Genomic DNA, 20,769 nt, shown 5'->3' with positions numbered 1-20,769 from the left:
AAGAGAGTATGCTACCTGGAGTCAAGTGCTGTGGGGAAATTAATGCAGGGAAAAGAGCTAAGACAAGCCTTTAAATTTATTTCCATTCTATTTCTACCTCAGAATAATATCCTATATAATAAAAGCCTAATAGGCTAAGTGTCTGGTTCTCCAGTTGGCCATTCAGCCAATCAAAGCATAATATGCTAATGATATGCTAAGGCCTCTCAACCACTCGCTATGATGTCCACTGACCACCATGGGGCAGACACTCTGACTGGTAGGTTAGCTTGCTGCTGGGGCCCAGCCGATCAGGACTGAGCGAGATGGACCAAGACACACCCTGGAGCCCTCCCACAGTCCCTCCCCAGCCCCGATCATGCACTGATGGGGTCCCTCAGCCTGGCCTGCACCCTCTCACAATCTGGGCCCCTTAGGGGATGTCGGAGAGATGATTCTGGCCTGACGGCAGAACAACCGGTCACTATGATTTCACCAACCACCAGGAGGCAGATGCTTAATGCAGAAGCTGCCCCCTGGTGGTCAGTGTGCTCCCACAGGGGAGCGCCACTCAGCCAGGAGCCAGGCTCACAGCTGGCAAGCACAGCGGCAGTGGTGGGTGCCTCTCCCATCTCTGCAGCAGTGCTAAGTATATCCAACTGACAGCTTAGGCATGAGGAGAAGGGCTCCCGGACTGCAAGAGGGTGCAGGCCGGGCTGAGGGACCCCCCCCCCCCCCCGAGTGCACGAATTTCATGCACCAGGCCTCTAGTCTATATATATAAAAGCCTAAGTGACTGGATGACTGGCCAGTAGCTATGATGTGCACTGACCACCAGGGGAAGACATTCAATGCAGGTACTGCTGAGCTGTGGTCACTTGGCAGCAACAGTTCTCGGGTGACAAACCCAGAACCAGAGAGAAGGGAGTCCAATTCTGGAGTGCATCACCTGAGAACCACCCTCTCACAATCCAGGACCTCTGAGGGGATGTCAGAGAGCCGGTTTCAGCCTAATCCTCACAGGCCAGGCTGAGGAACCCCACTGGTGCAAGAATCTGTGCACCAGGCCTCTAGTCCTATATATTTATGTCTAAAAGTGTTTACTGATTATCTTGTCATACTTCTCTGAAACAACAAAGAATATAGATAGAAATTAAAATTATTTTTTTTAATTTCTTGTGAACATGAGGCTCTTTAAAAAACAATTTGGATTTACTTATCATTAAAATTAATAATAAAACAATAGAATTTATTCTAAAATTTAATGAATATTAAAAATAAAATCTAAGATTTTATTATAAAAATATCTCCTAAGGATATCATGTTTTTCAATTAATTCAGGTATCCTTGGATACCTTCTAGTTCTTATTCCAATGAGATAGGTTTCAGCATCAACTCTATCCTAGTTTATTGTATTTATGAAGGTATTTACCAAGGAAACACATTGACATAAATGTGTTGATAGGAATGCAATAGGTTTTGCTATAATTATGTCATTCACTTCCTTGAACCATGGCTGAATTAAAGTTTGTATGTGATTTAGCAGATTTATAAGATTTCTTTAGCCCCCCTTTGGACCCATGAATATATGTATATACTATGTCACAACTTCTACTTAATGAAGGGCATGGATCTAGAAAGCTTTTAGTGGCCAAAATGGAGTTTTTAATTTTTTCATAAAGTTAGTCAAATAAAGAAGACCATATTATAACACCACGTGACTTAATAGGAAAAAATAAGCTTGTTTGTTAAACAACTATTAGGTGAGAATGACCCCTCTATTTCTCTTCACACAGAATACTGAACCAACTATCATCATCCCTAAAGAAATTTTCCAGTCATCTATTTCCATTGTATTTATAATGAATATCATAAAATATATAACCATTGTTATTTATTTTTTATTAATCAAATATGTCTTTGTTACTTAGTCTCCATGCTTCTATATAAAAAATATGAATTCAGTTTATATTCTGTTTCAAACTCATCACATGCTATTAATGAATGTGATCTATGGAAACAGATTCCCTGTGTGTGACATCAGCATCAGGCATATTATGTTAAAGGATTTAAAAAATAAATAAATACCATCATAAATCTAGAAGGGTGTTTTGATTTTGAGACATAGTCCAAAACTACTGTATTTTCAGACCCGTCAGTGACAATATGTGTTTCGTGTTCTGGAAAGTCCACTTGTGAATGGTTCCACCATTTTGGACAAAGAGAATGTGTTTCTTCTTCCAATATGTATTGTGAGACTTAATTAATGGGTGTGAAGCAGTTGGTGAGTGCCAGAGGTAAAGCACCACAGTAGGTAAGGACAAAAGAAAATACGTAAGCATTACACTACGTGTCATCTCAGCTGCTTGAGTTAATCTGGCGAAACAAGATCCAACATGGGAATAGTTTTCCTAGAACATGGTCTATACCTAGAAATGTATCGAAGTGAGACTTGTTTGCTTGCTAAGAAAATACTTTTTAACTTCAACTCAGGTGATTTCAAAAGGTTTCTGATCACAACTAAATGAGCAAAGTAATAACTAAGGCATTAAATTTACCCATAGTTTGCATTTTTAGCTTTCTTCCAGTATGCTCATGACAGGAGAGTAAATGGGGTCTATTTCTAGGATAAGTTCTAATCATTTGGTTATGATTGTCAGGAGGACAATGATGAAAGGGATTCTGAGGCCATAGGGCAGTGAAAGCAGATAATTTTAGTAAAATTGCCTTGTAATTTCTATGTTTAGTATAGGCCATAATTAATGGTCAAGTCAGAAAATGGTAATGCTATTCATATATGTACCTAGGAAAACTCCTAAGGTGGTGACACACCCAATCCTGGCAACTCATGTTTAGTTCTCTAAGTACGGATATAAAATATGTTTTCAGTTGAATTTTTTTCCCCAGTAACTGACTGATCTGAAAAGAACCAATTGAATTCTATTAAGCCATTGCTTAGTAACCAGTGTTTGATCAAATTTAACTTGCTTTTCTTCATACCAGTGCAGTTACAGCTTAAATATCCTTTGACTGAACATTTTTTTAGGGGTTGGTTTAATTTATAATCAACTCTAAAAGGCCTTTGGGCTTCAGAAAATTGAAAACTATAGAATTACCTTGTTCTTTCCTGGGGCCAATTAACTGGGCAGATTCTTTGCATTCAACTTGAAGCTCCTGGACCTCAGCTAAAGTTTCATTTTCTCACTCAGCAACTGGAAACCTATCTCCTTGCACAACAGAAACTAAGCATGAACCTCAGGCATACTGAGTTGAACAGACCTTGGCGCCAGTCCCCAAATATTGATGTGCAGAATATCCCAGAAAGCGCAGTTTCACTCTTCTCCCTTTCACAAGCCTTGAAAGGAAGTGAAGGAAGTGTGCCAGGTTGTTATTCAACTCTCGTATTTAATCAAGCATTACCTGGGCACTTCTGAAACTCTCCAGCTTCTGAATTGAGAGTAAAAGCAGAGAACACAGGATGGGAACCACTTAACCGAGAAAGCTCCCAGGATTACTCAGGATCATGTGGCCATTTTGAGACTGGCCCAGGTCCTCTCCAGACTTCTAAAAGTCAGCAACAAACCCCATCTCGGTCCTGGTGATTATTTCTAACTTAAAGCTTACAGCTTTCAAAAGGATCCCAATACACATCAGTTCACTTTGTGTTAAGTGTAACTGTCTCTAAAACGGATCTCAGTGCACTGCAGACCAGGTTCCTCGCTACTGAGCCCACTACATTTTCTCCACTCAGGTTATAAGTTCACAAATCAAACATCCTACTATGGGAAAGGAAGATTTGTTTCTGAGTCAAGAGAATGACATGCGGCCAGCACACAGCAACAGGTGCAGGGCGTGACTCCTTTCGGTTTCCTCACCTGCAAAGTGGGAACCCATCACAGGTCAGAAATTCCTGATACACCAGGGATGTTACCAAAGTCTTTGTCCTTTTTTTTTTAACTTAGGGCTAGAAATAAATGCCCCTTGTTTTGCCACCGCTTAAGACAACTAGCCTGCCCTGAAATCAAAACAACCAGCCTATGAAAGCTGGAGGGTTGGACTTATTTTTTTAAGGCCTGAATGGAGGTGGTATCTTCATGCTGACAGCTGAGAAGCAGGTCAGTCAGGTTCTGGGGTGCTGCATTACACAAGCAAGATACAGCCAGCTCCGCCTAATTTTGTTTCTCTGGCACCCTCCTGCTTAGTGGGACGGCGCCACATTTAACCCATCTGCTTTCTCTAATGCACGGCAGACTCATTTTAGCCAGGACAGCTGTGATATTTCAGTTCCTGTTTGTAAATACCTCCTAGACTTGAAGGTAAGTTTGTGCTGGGTGCTGCTGGGTTACACAGAATCCCTCCCTCCCCCAACCTTGTGTCTGTCTGTCTGCCCCTCTCTCTTTCATTGATTTTCCAAAGAGAATAAAAATGAGCTCAACTTTTGTCAGAACAGTCTGGGAAGTAGCTACAAAGACCTTTACAGAGACAGGTAGCTATTTCATTAAGTAATTACCTTCAAAATGAGCATTTGCACTGTCAAGTGAGTTTACTTTAAGAATTACTGCCAAATTTGCTAGATGACGAAACCAACTGAAGAGCTAAAATAAAAACATTACTTAAAACATACATGACTAGGAGAGTCTTCAGGTCCTATCTTAGTAAAAGTTTTAAAACATTTAAAGTGCAAATTGTAGCACGAATAGAAATTGAATATTTAGATTTAAATTATGCATTTGGGCTTCAAGGTTGTTGCTAAGGTATTGGAATATGATAGTTAAAACAACAACAACAACAACAACAATTTTCTAACATAATGAATTACATTCCCAAAGATTTTCTTTAAAGACTGGCAAAATATTGTGTATATACTTTTACTTAGCATGGTGGGTACACGTGTCCACCACTCATTGGAGATTGAAAGGCTAAGTCAGTTGCTACAGAAGGCATCCCATGAAGAAAGATGTAAATACAGTTTCTTAAAATTAGTTTCAGTTGTAGTTATGTAAGGTTCCTATGTGAGATGTTGGTTTACTGTTCACCCACCTTCTATTTGATCCATAGAGGCTGTTTCTCAGTGAAACTTAACAGAAGGCTGCAAAGCCCATGCTTGGGAATCTGGGTCCAGAATATTTCTTTTGGAGACATGTCATTCTTTATTTCTAGGCATGACACTCTTTTACCTAATTATTTCAGTATGGAAATTTATGACTGAGAACACCCAAGTTAGCAGGGAGTATGACAGTCTATTTCTTTTTTCTGGATTTATGCATCATACCGTGATTTAAATTAAATGATGTTCACAAGCTTCTGAAACTTGTTTTGTTTTTTTTTCTGAAGAAAAGTCAGGGTTTTCTTCTCCCCCCCCCCTTTTCTTTTAAAGCAAATAAAAGTAAAGTGAAGTGCCTACAGTTCTCAGGTACAGTCCTACTTTATGCTTAGTTAAGTCTTCTCACCTTTCATAAAAGAGGCATATATAGAGGCATCATTTCTTATGTCCTCATTTATTGTGGCTCTTTCATGTTAGGAAAGTAAAATACTGCCCAAGATTGGAAAAGCCGCTCATACTGACGCTCAAGGTTTGCCTGAGACACTGGCTACATGTCAGACTGAGTTTCCCATGACAAAGACAAACAAAACCCATCTGTCTTACTTTGTAGCCTGAAAGCTATAACTAGATGTAATCAACAGCAACTGAGAGAGAAGTAGCACAGTAAATACTCTTTAAGTTATTTCACTACAAAAACATGTTTTTATATTATCCTCTCAGCGTACCTGAACTAATGCTTTTATTTAAAATTTCTGGATTTGATTGAGTTTAGAATGACTAGCATTTCTCTTCCCTTGCCCGGGTTGATTACTTGACACAAAGATGGATACTCCCTTACTTTCAAAGCTTGGTATAAAATGGGTATGACTCAGAACAGGGACACTGGGCAGAATAATGACTTCATGCATTTAAGGAGAAGCAAAATTATGTACAGAGTGTGTATTTGCCTCCCTTAATGGCCATAGTTGCTTTCTCTCTCTCTCTTTCTCTCATCACCCATTGCAGCCCTCCATGCAAAGTAGTAATATGAAACCACTTTTTAGTGCCAGCACCAAGGAAAGGGAGAAAATAGTGTTCTTTTTCGCCTGTAAAGGAATTATTTAAAAAATAGTGAAACTCACACTGTCTGAAAGTATATTTTACAAGTTATTAAATACTAGAAATAAGACAAACATTTCAATATATATAGAAAAGATTAGAATCTGTGTTTAAGCTATCATAAAGTGGATGGAAATTCTCTTTCTCTGTTCCCTTTATGATTGATAGTTCTAATCTTAGAATTTTTTTTTTTGTGTGTGTGTGTGTGTGTGTGTGTGTGTGTTTGTAATGATCTCAGCTTTGTTCCTATGTTACATCCTCAAAATTCCTCTTGGGAATTTCCACCTAGGGGCAAAAAGGGGCAAAGAACAGGAGAGTGAATGATGCTATCTGGTTGGTTGTCCTGAATTTCTCTCCCATGACAACTTCACTTTTCTTTCATCCCACCTTCTGTTTCCCTCTGTACTGCACCTGCTTGACAGATGAACTTGAGCACACACAAGCATGCAATCCATCATCCAGCATAACTTAATTTTATATAACAAGTACGCAACATCCTCTAAGTCAGTGGTTCTCAACCTTCTGGCCCTTTAAATATAGTTCCTCATGTTGTGACCCAACCATAAAATTATTTTCGTTGCTACTTCATAACTGTTATGAATGTTGCTACTGTTATGAATCATAATGTAAATATCTGATATGCAGGTTGGTCTTAGGCAACCCCTGTGAAAGGGTCGTTCGACTGCCAAAGGGGTCGCAACCCACAGGTTGAGAACTGTTGCCTAAGTATTTGAATTCTAGAGATGGAGACAAGTTGAGAGGAAAGTGTAAAGAGAAAGAGTACACTTTTATTTCATTGCCTTCTGGAGCTCCTATACCACCTCCATTAGCTTTTGCTGCTTATAACACGCTTATTCAATTCAGAGTAGATTGAACAAACATATATAAATTGCTTAGTCTTTACTCCAGCAAAAGTCTGGGGCTAAGATTCAATTCCTGGCTGCTTCTATCCCTTTAAGATGAAGGGACCTGAGGAAGAGGTATAAAGTGGTTCTCTTAGAAGCCAGGGAACAGAAGCAAAGTTGTCCCCCATTGCCATGCTTGGACAACATGAATAAGTCAATATTCCCCAAAGCCTTACCCACACTGGTATTAATTTAGGAATAAACTGCAAATAGTATTTACAGCATTCTGTCTTATCCCTCTCTGCCCTTTCTTTTCCCTGGAGATAAGTTATAGGCAGTAACAGAATGCTTAGCCCATTTGGGGTATTCATTCCTTAGGTTTTCACGTTGCAATAAAAAACTGGGTGATGGGTAGAGAGATCCTCTTGGTTGCTCAATGTTACAGGCAAAGGGAAACAGGAACAACAAAACTCACTTTGTTGACTTCTGATATATGGATTCTCATTATAGGAAGGGAACAAGAAAACTCAATGCCATGTTCTTCGTGTAACGTTATGAGAAAGTTAGAGGAACAGCTAAGAGATGCTTTTCCCCTTTCGTGACCACTTCATTAGGAAGATAAAATAACCAGAAAGCTTGGGTACAGAAAACCTAAATCAAACTGCATAATAATAATAATGATAATAATGATAATAATAATAATAATAATAATAATAATAATAATAATAATACAGGCCAAGTACAGTTCATAAACTAATCAGATCACTGGTAGTAGACAAAAATAAAGACTATAATGTTTGCCACAAACCTGACAGAGTTCACAGGAGAAGGGTGTTTTTGAAAAGGTCCATGTGAGTATTTTTAAACTAAATGGAATCGCACTTTAAATGTACTAGGTGAGGAATCAGTTTAATGAAATGTTGGTGAGCTAATATAGGTCCGGGGGAAATCACTCATTTTGTTACTGCTAATCTGTAAACTACACGCTACAGGTGTCCATCTAGAACACATAGAGACAATTGTTAAAATTTTCTTAAATTAGGATAAAAGTGTATTTAGTATGTTTGAGAGGTACTTAACATAGAAGTCCCCATTTTTCAAGTATTTAAAAATTGGATTATAAATTTCTCTGATTAAAATAAAATTTGTAAAAGCTGTGCTAAGACAATGTTGATGGCAAGAGTTCTAGCAAGCAGCTAAGTACCAAATTCTGCATTTCTTTGTAACATTTCTGACATAGTTGAGTGATTACTAGCTTTAATGCCAAGATTTGAATCCTAACCCTATTTCTTTTTTTAAAAAAATATTTTTATTGATTTCAGAGAAGAGGGGAGAGGGAGATATACAAACATCAGTAATGAGAGGTCCGCCATAGCTGGTTTGACTCAGTGGATGGAGGGTCGGCCTGCGGACTGAAGAGTCCCAGGTCCGATTCCATTCAAGGGCACATGCCCGGGTTGCAGGCTCAATCCCCCAATAGGGAGCATGCAGGAGGCAGCCAATCAATGATTCTCTCTCATAATTGATGTTTCTATCTATTTCTCCCTTTCCCTTCCTCTCTGAAATCAATAAAAATATATTTTAAAAAAATAATGAGAGAGGATCATTGACCGGCTACCTCCTACACGCCCCACACTATGGATTGAGCCCACAACCCAGGTATGTGCCCTGACTGGGAATTAAACCATGACCTCCTGGTTCATAGGTCAATGCTCAACCACTGAGCCATGCCGGCCGGGCCTAACCCTATTTCTTTAGTGTGTCCCTAGTTGTGTGTCCTTGGACATATTATTTACATTTTATGCCCTATTTAATCATCTGTTAAATAGGATTAATAATCCCTTTCTCATTGTGTTTTTAGTAAGAATTAAAGGATAAAAAATGTAAAACATGTGATATAATAAATGCTTAATAGCAATATGTTTTCCAGTTATTTTTAGGACCTAAATCCATTTTCTTGGTAATGACAAAGAAATAAATGAAATGTAAATAAACAAAATTATCACAAATATAGGCACCCATGTAACCCCTATCAGGTCAAGAAACAGAGCATCCCGAGCACAGAGAAGCCCTTTCCATGCCCACCCAATACTTCCTCTCCACAGTGACCACTTTCCTGACTTCTAACATTCCAGTTTGTTGTCTGTTTTTGAACTTTATATACAGAGAATCACCAGTACAACTAGCATTTTAGCTCTGCATTAATATTTCTGATAATCACCCCTATTTCTGTATGCAGCTCTAGTTTGTTAATTTTCACACATGAATCTACACAATTTATTAACCATTCTGTTAGTGATGGATGTTTAAGTAATGCTTTTATATGTCTGCTAGCCTTGCTTTATAAGGAGGTTTTTCTGAAGTGATTAGTATAGGGCATGAGAGATATTATATCCTAAAACCTCAGGAATCCACAAGTATGGACTGCTTGCTAAAAGCTTTTGAAGAAAAAAGTATAGCAGGATGTATTATAGATATATTTAAGTTGTACCATTATACAAGAAATTGTTACGCAAGGATGACAAAACCAAAAGATAACCAGAGGTGTACACAGGAGCTCTTCAGATCCTACTGAAAAATCATAAAGGTTGAAAATAGTCGTAAAACATTTCTGGGAGAGCTTTTAAAAGAATAGCTGGTAATAGTGGACCAAAATAATAGCAGTAGCACCTCCTCCTTTTTCTTATCTCAGTCATTTAGGAGAGTTTTAGTGAAAAATAAGCTCTGAGGTTTAATTCAAAGAATATAAAATCAGTTTTCAGACTTTTTAAAAAGGAGAAATAGCCTAATTTTTTAAAAAAGAATAACTGTTTCACCTGGCTGGCATGGCTCTGTAGTTAAGGGTTGATCTATGAACCAGCAGGTCACAGTTCAATTCCCTTTCAGTGCATATGCCCAGGTTGCAGGCTCAATCCCCAGTGTGGGACATGCAGGAGGCAGCTGATCAATGATTCTTTCATCATTGATGTTTCTATCTCTCTTTGACTTCCTCTCTGAAATAAATAAAAATATATTTGAAAATAAATAAATAAATAAAATAATTGTTTCAATGAAAAACACTTTACATTTTAGCAGCTAATTACTTTGGAGTCAGTAGACTTGCCTTTCAGTGTTGCCTCTTCCATTTACTAGCTTCCATACTAGCCGCTATGAACCTCAGTTTCTTCATCTGCAAAATGGGAATAATTAATACAACCTATTCTTTTTGTCTGAAGGGATCATTGTGATGATCAAGTGAGATATTATAAACTTTGTCCAGTGCAAGACACTTAGAGAATATTATATTTTAACTAGAGGCCCGGTGCATGGATTTGTGCACGGCGGGGTGAGGGGGGGTGTCCCTCAACCTGGCTTGCACCCTCTCGCAATCTGGGACCCCTTGGGGATATAGCAGTGCGCCAACTGGCAGTTGGACAGGGAGGAGCCCGAGCCAGTGCCGCACTGCGCGCACTCATCCCAGCCCACTGCACCTGCCACCGCTGCTTGGTAGCACTGATGCGGAGTTGGGAGAGGCTCCTGCTGCTTCAGCTGTGCTGGCCAGCCATGAGCCCGGCTTCTGGTTGAGTGGTGCTGCCCCTGTGGAAGCACACTGACCACTAGGGCTCCTGCGTTGAGTTTCTTGCCCCTGGTGGTCAGTGTGCATCATAACGACTGGCTGACTGGTTGTTCAAGTCCTAATGGTTGCTTAGGATTATATATATTCAGACAAGAGGCCCGGTGAACGAAATTCGTGCATGGCGGGGGAGGGGGGGTGGGTGGGTCTCTCAGCCCAGCCTGCACCCTCTCCAATCCAGGACCCCTTGGGGGATGTCCGACCACCAGCAGTTGGACATCCCTCTCGCAATCAGGACCGCTGGCTCCTAACCGCTCACTTTCCTGCCTGCCAGATTGCCCCTAACCACTTTGCCTGCCTGATCACCCCTAACCCTTCTGCCTGCCTGCCTTATTGCCTCTAACCGCCTCTGCCTACCTGCCTGATGCCCCTAGCTGCTCCCCTGCCAGCCTGATTGCCCCTAACCGCTCTCCCCTGCTGGCCTGATCGCCTCTAACTGCTCTGCCTGTCTGTCTGATCCACCCCCGCCACCGTGGCTTTCTCCAGAAGGATGTCCAGAAGGACATCTGGAAGACGTCTGGTCTACCTGGTCTAATTAGCATATTACCCTTTTATTAGTATAGATAATAAGAAATAAAGTTAATGTCTATTAACTGCTTACTTTAATCCAGATAGTTTTTAGTGTGTTTGAGAGGTACTTAAGGTAGAAGGCCCTCTTTTTCCAGTGTTTAAAAAATGGGATTATAAATTGCTCTAATTATCTCAAATGATTTACTCAAATCATTCAATTTAGAAAAACAATGTGAAGTCAGTGTAATTATGATAATGATGATGATGATAAAGCAATTGCTTGTTATGATGATTGTTTTTCATAGGTTATTCATGACAGATGCCTGAATTTTAATATAAATCTAATTTCAAAAACCTCTCCCCCTATCCTGCTATCTATAAATTTGTAGTACTTCCACACTTATAAGCAAAATTATGTGCCTGGGTTGGAGGTCAGGACTATGGTTTCAAATCCCAACTTTGCCACTATCTAGCTAAGTAATTTATTCCACACAAACTCCCAAATATATCCTTCATTGACACAATAAGGAAATATAATTAAAGATTATCCTAAAATCCAAGTCTTTCTGATTTTCCTAATCTGAAATTAATAGAATGGAGAGCATCATAAAAAGTATTTTGAAAAACAAATGTTAATTTCAAATTCAAATAACTTAAATTAGGTATATATAATAAAATCTTTTCAAGTGGGGTCCCTGACTGACTCACTTTAAAGTGGTACATTTAGTGTATATTCAGTAACATCATTTTCATAATATTCCAAATTACATCTTTAAAAAGAACATGTTTTCCTAAATAGGTTGAAGAAACCAGCCAGCTCTACATACACTATATTTATATTTTAAAAATTTTACTTAGCAGTCCATATATAGTGTGTGTATGTGTGTGTGTGTGTGTGTGTGTGTGTGTGTGTGTGTGTATTTTTAACTTGGCCCAAGCTAAATAATCCTTGAAATAATGGAATAGTGGTGTCTGGCCTGACAAAGTTTCTGCATGGCATTTCCTTAGAGCAGCGGTTCTCAACCTGTGGGTCCTGACCCCTTTCGGAGCTGAACGACCCTTTGACAGGGGTCGCCTAAGACCACTGGAAAATACATATATAATTACATATTGTTTTTGTGATTAACCACTATGCTTTAATTATGTTCAATTTGTAACAATGAAATTGGGGGTCACCACAACATGAGGAACTGAACTGTATTAAAGAGTCGTGGCATTAGGAAGGTTGAGAACCACTGCTTTAGAGGAAGAAAAAAAAATGTTATACAGAATATAGAACTCAGTCATTCTAATTTTAGTACACAATTCAAAGAAAACAAACTTTTGGAAGTGAGAGTATGATATTATCATCTCAGCATTATGTATCTAGACTTTTCACCACTTAAAAATGTAGATTTTCATTTAATAGTTCAAATGGTTGTTATTTTCTTTCAGATCCCCCATACCAAAGAAGGCTACAATGTTGACCTCAGCCCAAACTCTATTGCTTTCAACCTTGTTTAGTTTACTGTTATTTGTAAGCCATGGAAAAGAAAGTCTGGAAGTAAACACAACACAAAACATTGCAGAAAGCTTAAAACACATGGCAAAAGAATACGTTCCTTTGAAAACTGGAGCAGATTTCAACTTAGGTAAAGAAAATAGAGAAACTTCCAATCCCAAGGCGAGAAATTCCTCTCTTTGGGATCCATCAAGTAAAAGTGATGAAACAACAGATTTTGTGGATAAGTTGACCACAGACTCCCCCAGCAGTCCAAGACCCACACCTGTATTTTCTGAAAGCACTTCCTTGATCCACAGCTTTGTTTCTAAACTGCCTCAGAACTCATCTGCAGGAGATGAAAATTCTCCGTCCGTTTCATCAGCTCCCAATGCTACATCTGCTGTATCCTCAGTGGAGTCCCTGGCCAATGATACCATGAAAACTGACAACAGTTCCATTACAGTTAGCATCCTTCCCTCGGCGCTAACCACCATGAACCCCATGACAACGGAACCAGATGGATGGCTTAACATTACTAATGACAGCTTTATGGGGTTTACCCCCTATCAGGAAATGACTCTGCAGCCCACCTTAAAATTCACCAATAATTCAAAAATCTTTCCAAGTACATCAGATCCCCAAGAAGGTAAATATAAACAAATTTAACTTTCTTTTGGTGTGAAAGAATCTCCACGTAAATCATACAGATTACAACTATAGAATATGCCATACTAGCAGTGGTGGGGAATGTCCGGTCAGCAAGCCATGTAAGGCCCGGGAAATTTGGTCTGGCCCTGCCCAAGGCATTAAGGGGAGGTAATTAAATGTTTGACCAAATATAGCAGGCTAATTTTTTTAAAATATATTTTATTGATTCTTTACAGAGAAGAAGGGAGAGGGATAGAGAGTCAGAAACATCGATGAGAGAGAAACATCGATCAGCTGCCCCCTGCACACTCCCCACTGGGGATGCGCCCTCAACCAAGGTACATGCCCCCGATCGGAATCGAACCTGGGACCCCTGAGTCTACAGGCCCACACTCTATCCACTGAGCCAAACCGGTCAGGGCTAGCAGGCTAATTTTTAAGTTACTAATTTTGTATGGCTCTTGAATGATGTTATAAATATCCAAATAGCCCTTGGCAGAGAAAAGGTCCCCCACCCCTGTGACTAAAGAAAAAGAAGAGATCACAGTAGCACAGGTGGTCTCCCTTTAAGGGTAACCATGATATTCACTGGAAATAGTGAAGGGATTTTAGAACTTAAGTCAGCATATACTTAAGTGAGACAAAATGAGAAGTAGAATAGGCTGAAAAGACTGAAGTAGTGATACAGCTTGGAGATACTGTGTAACAATTTTTACTGAATTTTAGAAAGACTACTTGAAATTTCACATGCTTTTAAGAATACTGTACAACTGAACTTTAAAAATATATGAATGTTGGTCTCAAATATTGAAGTAAATGGATTTATTAGTTATCAGATACCACATAAGCACAGGAAAATAGAACACTGATTTTTTTTAAAAAGTAAATAAATTCAACAAAAGGAAATCCTCAATTTTTAGTTTAGTACTTAAGGACCACCACAAGAAAATTTTAATATGGGGACAGTTTTATGTTTCATTCTTAGGGATTATTACATCAAGATTTAACACATAAAGTGAAAAATTGCTAATATTTAATGAAAATTCATTATATTTTATTTTTTCAGGTCTAACCATGTTTCTGTTTCCCTTAAACTTAAAAATATACTAGTTTCCCCCTATGAAGTCACCAATTTCCAAGAGAACTTATTTACAGATTATATTAATTATATAAACACCAAATCATCCATACATCTATATCTATATCTACTAATATATATATACAGTATATATTATATATATTCTTATTTGAAGTTGTTGCCAGTGAACAGGAAAAGTTTTAAATACTGAGATCTAGGCTTTACTATAGCTCTGAAACCAATGTATTGTATGTACATATATTTTCATTTTAACTTTAATTAAAAAATTTTTAAATGTTTTTTTTTTTAAATTAATTTCAGAGAGGGAAAGGGAGAAAGGGATAGAAATAGCAATGATGAGAATCATTGATTGACTGCCTCCTGCATGCCCGCTGTTGGGAACTGAGCCCAAAACCTGGGCATGTACTCTGAAGGGGAATCAAATCATGACCTCCTGGTTCATGGGTTGACACTCAACCACTGAGTCACACCTGCCGGGCTAGTTTTAACTTAAACATATTAGTTTCATTCATACATACTCTAACATCCCATCAGAAATATATTGCTTAAAAATACTATCTCTTTTGTCTCTCTAAACTTAAAATACATATTGAAAACATATTACTTATTCCTACCAGGTAACTTTGCTTCACTTTTGTTTTAGTAATAATTTTGTTAACTTTCTAGTGTGGAGGTTAATTTTTTAAATATATAAGGTTTCATACAGAACCAGAGACTCTTTAAGACGCTTTACCTACCTAATTAGTAAGCTTCTCAAGAAATTTTAAAAAACATTAAAAATAAAATACACTAAATTTGAGTTCATGGAGTAGTAAGTAGTTTATTTATGATAGTTTTCAAATAAGGTACTTAGAAAGGGGATGATAGGGTGAAATTTTGGGTTCTCTTAAACTCAGACCTACACATCTGTTCCCTATGTGTAATGCACTGACAATATATTGCTTTGATCATTATTCTGATTTTTCCTTATAATGCCTTTTCACTTGGAGTTTTGTGGATTCATTTCCTATTCCCCACTTACTCTTATTAGCTTTTTACTTTCAAACTATAATAGAAACAAGATCAAAGTTCATTTTACCATTAAAGTTCATCAGAGATTTAGAATTGATTAAAGACAATACAGCATTCAACACAGAAATTATGTCCTAATGGAACACACTCACAGCATTTCAGTACTATTAGTGTTGATGAGTAATGAGGCATAGTTATAAAACTAGGACTTACAAGTAATTCAAAATAATTCAATATTTAAGGTTTGTTTTTATTAGGAAATATATTTTGCCAATATATCCCAAATATTCAGTACTTTATTTTATATATATATATAATCAGCATTACCTAATATTTTTAAAAATGTTAAATATTCTTTGTGTTATACATGTATATATGTCTGTACTTTGAACAATTATTTCTATTTCTTCTTTATAAATTGTTTTTTTTTTCTTTTTTTTCTCTCTAGAGAATAGAAATACAGGAGTAGTATTTGGGGCCATTTTAGGTGCTATTCTGGGTGCTTCCTTGCTTAGTCTTGTCGGCTACTTGTTGTGTGGAAAACGAAAAGTGAATTCATTTTCTCATCGGCGACTTTATGATGATAGAAACGAACCAGGTAAAAACAACTTTCAGAACTTCACCTTCAGAACTTTCATTAAGTGGGGATTGTTAATGGTCATTACATTGTCTAGACAGGGTTCAGAGATTCATACAATAGAAATAGACCAAAGATTTATTCTGTCCTACTCTCTGTTCCTCAAATAGTAATGGACCTGTGAGAAAAAAATTTAAAATAGTTGAAACTGTTGCTCATTGCATAACAATTGATTTTAAGTAATAATCCCAGAACCTAAAATAAATCTATAAAATTGGAATAGAATAGTGTGATATTAAAAAAAAATGGGCAGTTTTGTTAGTGGTTGCAAAATCATCTATTTTCATTAGTGTTGTATTTAAGTAGCAGTAATTTGAGCAAAGATATTCTAATAGGAGCTCTTCAAAAGTTTTACAGATATAGTCACCTCATATTAATTATCTTAATGAGTCTCTAAAACAGAATTTCTAATGAGTTGCATATTTAGCTACATAAATCACAATTTACCTTAATTCTGTAAATTCATGTGGTGAAAAAGAACCATAATACCTATGAATAAAAAACGGAACTGCTATGAATGAAGCACTGAGTAGGACCTTAATAACACAATGTATAGAACACAAATGAAGTCACTTCGAATGCTTGATTCTTCCCTTTCTTAAACTTCAGGGGGAAAAATATCACAACTGTTTTCTGGTTTACAGGAGGGATTCTTGCTTCCATAAAAAAATAAATAACCCTAGTGAGTCCCATTGATAAAGTCTTATTGATTTTTGAGAACTTCAAATCATAAGTGACATATGGTCCTTTTCAGAACCAAATCCACCACTTAAAAATTTGACTGAATTCTGCCTATGGGTTCCTAGCAATACATATTTTAAAAAGTAGCATTTTTCAAAATAAAAGGATATGATTTCGAACAACATGGGTTTCCAAACTTCTTTTTTAAACCTCTGAATTTTTCCTTTATTTATAATCACTGTAATCATCTGTAAAAAAGCTCAGTCTATTAAATTGATATAATTCAATATATTTTGATTGAGGCATAAGAAAATAATCATACCACTTACTTTACTCCTTCAAGACAGATTAGGGACCCTCTCTCAAACCCCTCAGGGTTCTGGGAGACTAGTTTCTGAAGAGATGGTTGAAGAAATTGATAGGATATGAAAATACCTCACTGAATAATTAGATTACTAGTCTAATTAGTAGTTAATCACTGCTTCAGTATTTAAAAGTACCTCCTTATTTTCTTTGAAAATACATTCAAGCTCATTAAGGAAATAATAATTGACTGTTGAAAAAAGAAAACAATCCTTTGTTATCAGTCATAAAACCTCAAATACATGATAAGTTGGATCTATCAGCAGGAAACACAAGCTTTTACAAATAGTTTTCTCCTGGCTCCGTGTTCAATGGCTCAACCATAAAGACATGGAGACACGGCTTAGAATAACGGCACTGATTTTAAAATTAATGCTCTTCACTTTTTTAAAGAAAAGTATTTTTCACACCAGAAGTGAAAATTCTGAACTAACTGATAAGACTGAAATCACGAGATTCAACACAATGAGACATAGTCTATCCTCCCTGATACAAAGTATTTTTACACTTTTGTTGTGATTGCTCCCTTGGTTCCTTTAGTTTTGGTCCACCAGCAGGGAAATTCTGGAAGTTAAATTGTTCTCTTAGTTTTAGAAAGAAATGTGGCTTGAAAATATCTACTCATTTAAATTTCAAAACTAATATCTGAAAAGCCACATAAAGACCAGGTACACTTACCCATCTAGAACAGTTCCTAAGGTCTGGCAGATGCCTGAACACATGTGAATCTTTCAAACTGTGACTGAAATACCTTTTATAAAATACCTTTCTTTTTGGTTACTTTTTTTTAGTTCTGCGATTAGACAATGCACCGGAACCTTATGATATGAGTTTTGGGAATGCTAGTTATTACAACTCAACTGTGAATGATTCATCCAGACCAGCAGGTCAAGAAAATGCACGTGATGGTATTCCAATGGATGACATACCTGCACTCCGTACCGCAGTATAAAACTAAGGGGAAAAGGGCTTCAGATGGCAAGTGTTTGCCTATATCCTGGCCTTTTCACCAACCCACCTTCCAAAAGCTGAAGCAAGATCACTGTCATGTGGCGTGTGCCAAGAAGAACTGTAAAAGCCTGAGCCCAGGAGCAGAAACATAAAGAGATGATAAATCATCCAAGGAGATTCCTTTCTTGCCATTTCTGGCTGTGCTGAAGCTTATATGGAGTAGCCTTCATTTGTATTTTAGTCTGTTTTCTTCTTAGTAAGAAATGTTTGTGGAATCACATAAAACTAAAAGATTTTACCTTGATTCCCCTCCTTGATAATTTAATTTAAAAACTTCTTCATTGAAAATAGAGAACCAAAACTACATTTATACTTTGTTTTGGCCAAAAATCAATCAATGTATTGACTCTTCACTGCTCCCCCTGTAGCTCTAATGCCATGCATCACAATTGACATTCTGTTGAAGAAGCATTGGAAGTAAATTTTTTTATTTTTTATTTTTTTACATAAAGCTAGAAAGACAGATGACACAGAACTTCTGTTTCTGATAAATGTAGAGAATGGGAGTGAGAGACCTGTCTTCTAAGTACATTTTACTTTGCTGCCTTAGCACTTACTAGTACATGGTCAGTCCCTTGAACTGCCAAATGGACAATGACTTTGTATTCAACAGGGCTGTTAGGAAAGCTGACCCTAACCAGGAAAGTAACTGCTTTTCTTCACAAGATGTCTGATTTACTTTATGCCTCAATTAATTGGGTAACCTTAAAACTCAATGGGAAACATGTTGAAAAAAGTCAGCCAAAGCCTGTACCTGTACATAATTTTTACAGTTTTAAGATGTTAGATAGGAACATAATTTATTATGTATTAGACATTACTGATCAATTATATATGGAATAGATTCTCCATCTCTAACTAGATGATGAATGAGATTAAAAATAGATAAATGGAAATGTTAAGCAAATAAAAAAATTTCTGAGCATCAGTTTCAATAAGTTTAACTTGGATTATGGCATGTTTCAGTTTGTTTTTAATTATTGTCTGCTTCTGGCAGGGGAAAAAAACACACCAAAAAACTCTTTAGTATAGGTAGGTCCAAGGCTTTAGGGATTAAAGAATTAGTGAAGAAATACATTAATACATTCCAAACGAAGCAGTGAATATGTGAAGAGGACAAACAAAACAATAGACTTTGTTGAATTGATACATGGGGTGTGTGTGTGTGTGCATGTGAGTATGAAGAAATATAGTAATAGCCTCAGAGAATGAGAGCTAGGAAGTAATGGAGAATTACTTACCCCATATTGCCATAAAAATAGCAAAGAAGACTGTCCCTCCATTATCAAACAAGTATGTCACCTTAATGGAAAAGAAACAAAACTATTAGTTGCAGTGTTGGTTATAATAAGCAGGTGATTGCAAATCCTCCCCCCTTGGAATCACATTATTCTATAGTTTGTAAATATAAGATATAGATCACTTCATGGTTGCTGCAGCTATTTTATGTAATTTTTCTCTTGGGAAGAGGTAAAGGATCAGCATTTTCCCCTTTTCTTCCCTCTTCCCTTTTATTCCTTTTGGACTCCATCTTCATTTCTGCTTAGAAATTGTTCTAGTACCTCAAGAAAGTATTTGTGAGCCACAGAGAGTCCAGCTATAGTGTGAACTGTACGAAGTCAGCCTTTCAGTTGAGGCATACTAGTTGGACTTCTTGTTAGCAAAACCTCCAGGATTGGGAAAGTTTCAAAATGCAGAATTCTACTAGTGAGGCAGACTCTCAATGGCATGGTATCACGGTGCCATCCCTCCTCTCTGATAGCTTTCAGAATGGGCCATGGCCCAGTAGTGGCTATAGAAGGTAATAAATTCCATATTAAGTTGTTTATCAGAAGTTTCATAAATCACTGTCAGTAGGATATATTCCAAGTGTTTTTGAATCAGACATTACCTGAAGTTTTATAGAGAATAATATACAGTTATGTAATGTTATTAAATACAATTTTCAGGGTTGCAAGAATTGTTTGATTTTAATAAAGTATAAATTTAATTTACCTTTGCTTCCTTTCATTTGCATATTGCCCTTGCTATGTTTATAAGTTAGTGAGAGAGATTAAATGTATACAGTCAAGACAGTACATGTTTGGTAGTCAAATACATACTATATCATCTATAGAGAAAATAGGGACACTAATCCCATGGGAGAGAGAGAGGCTAGTTAGGGACTAAATAACATTACTAGTATTATAAGGGAAGTGGGAGTAAAATGGCATCTTTTTTGCACAGTCTATAGTTCAGAGGCTGCTCAACAAAAGATGTGCTTATTCCCTGCAATGTAGCAATACTGGAAATATCAGTGTACAAAAGATGTGCTAATTTTGATGGTTTGTAGGTAGGTGCAAGATGTCGTAATAGCTGTAAAACTTCTTTGATTGTTAAGGCTCAGAATTTCTAAAAATGCTATAAAAATTGGTTTTCATAACAATCATCGGGTGCATATTATGTACAGGAGAGAAAAGGACCATAAAGGAATTCTCCCACAGAGCTCATAAAATTACACCCAGCCGGAGAATCCAGCTTTTTTGTTTCTAGAGGCATCCCACAGAGATACCTGCTGCTGCCACACAGCTCAACAGCTGTCTGCTCTCCCTTATCAACAGACCTACTGCAGGGAATGGCCTCTTTGAGTGTTAGAACAGAGACTTTACAAAAGGGCACTTAAAGGCACTAATAATGGCTTTCAAAGCAGTGGCAAGTAAAAACCCATACTGAGCAACAACCAGGTTGCATGGCCATCATTTGTCATA

At 37.3% G+C, this 20,769-nt stretch overlaps 2 protein-coding genes across 3 annotated transcripts in view; one reads left to right on the top strand and one right to left on the bottom strand.

Annotated features, from left to right (window-relative positions):
• Window positions 1-20,769, bottom strand: part of ANO3 (anoctamin 3) — a 154,257-nt gene that overhangs the window by 55,821 nt on the left and 77,667 nt on the right. For both annotated transcript variants that reach the window (XM_036325673.1, XM_036325674.1), the window contains one exon: window positions 19,264-19,324. In XM_036325673.1, coding sequence (XP_036181566.1) covers window positions 19,264-19,324 — 61 coding nt within the window. The remainder of the gene's footprint in view (window positions 1-19,263; window positions 19,325-20,769) is intronic.
• MUC15 (mucin 15, cell surface associated) lies at window positions 4,099-20,016 on the top strand. Its single transcript, XM_036325675.1, has 4 exons — window positions 4,099-4,295; window positions 12,524-13,218; window positions 15,779-15,928; window positions 17,803-20,016. The coding sequence occupies exons 2-4, from the start codon at window positions 12,549-12,551 to the stop codon at window positions 17,961-17,963; spliced, it is 981 nt and encodes a 326-aa protein (XP_036181568.1). The 5' UTR covers window positions 4,099-4,295; window positions 12,524-12,548; the 3' UTR covers window positions 17,964-20,016.

This window comes from Myotis myotis, unplaced genomic scaffold (genome assembly GCF_014108235.1).
Source record: "Myotis myotis isolate mMyoMyo1 unplaced genomic scaffold, mMyoMyo1.p scaffold_m19_p_10, whole genome shotgun sequence".
NCBI classification, from domain to species: Eukaryota; Metazoa; Chordata; class Mammalia; order Chiroptera; family Vespertilionidae; genus Myotis; species Myotis myotis.
This window is presented reverse-complemented; position numbering and strand designations above follow the sequence as displayed.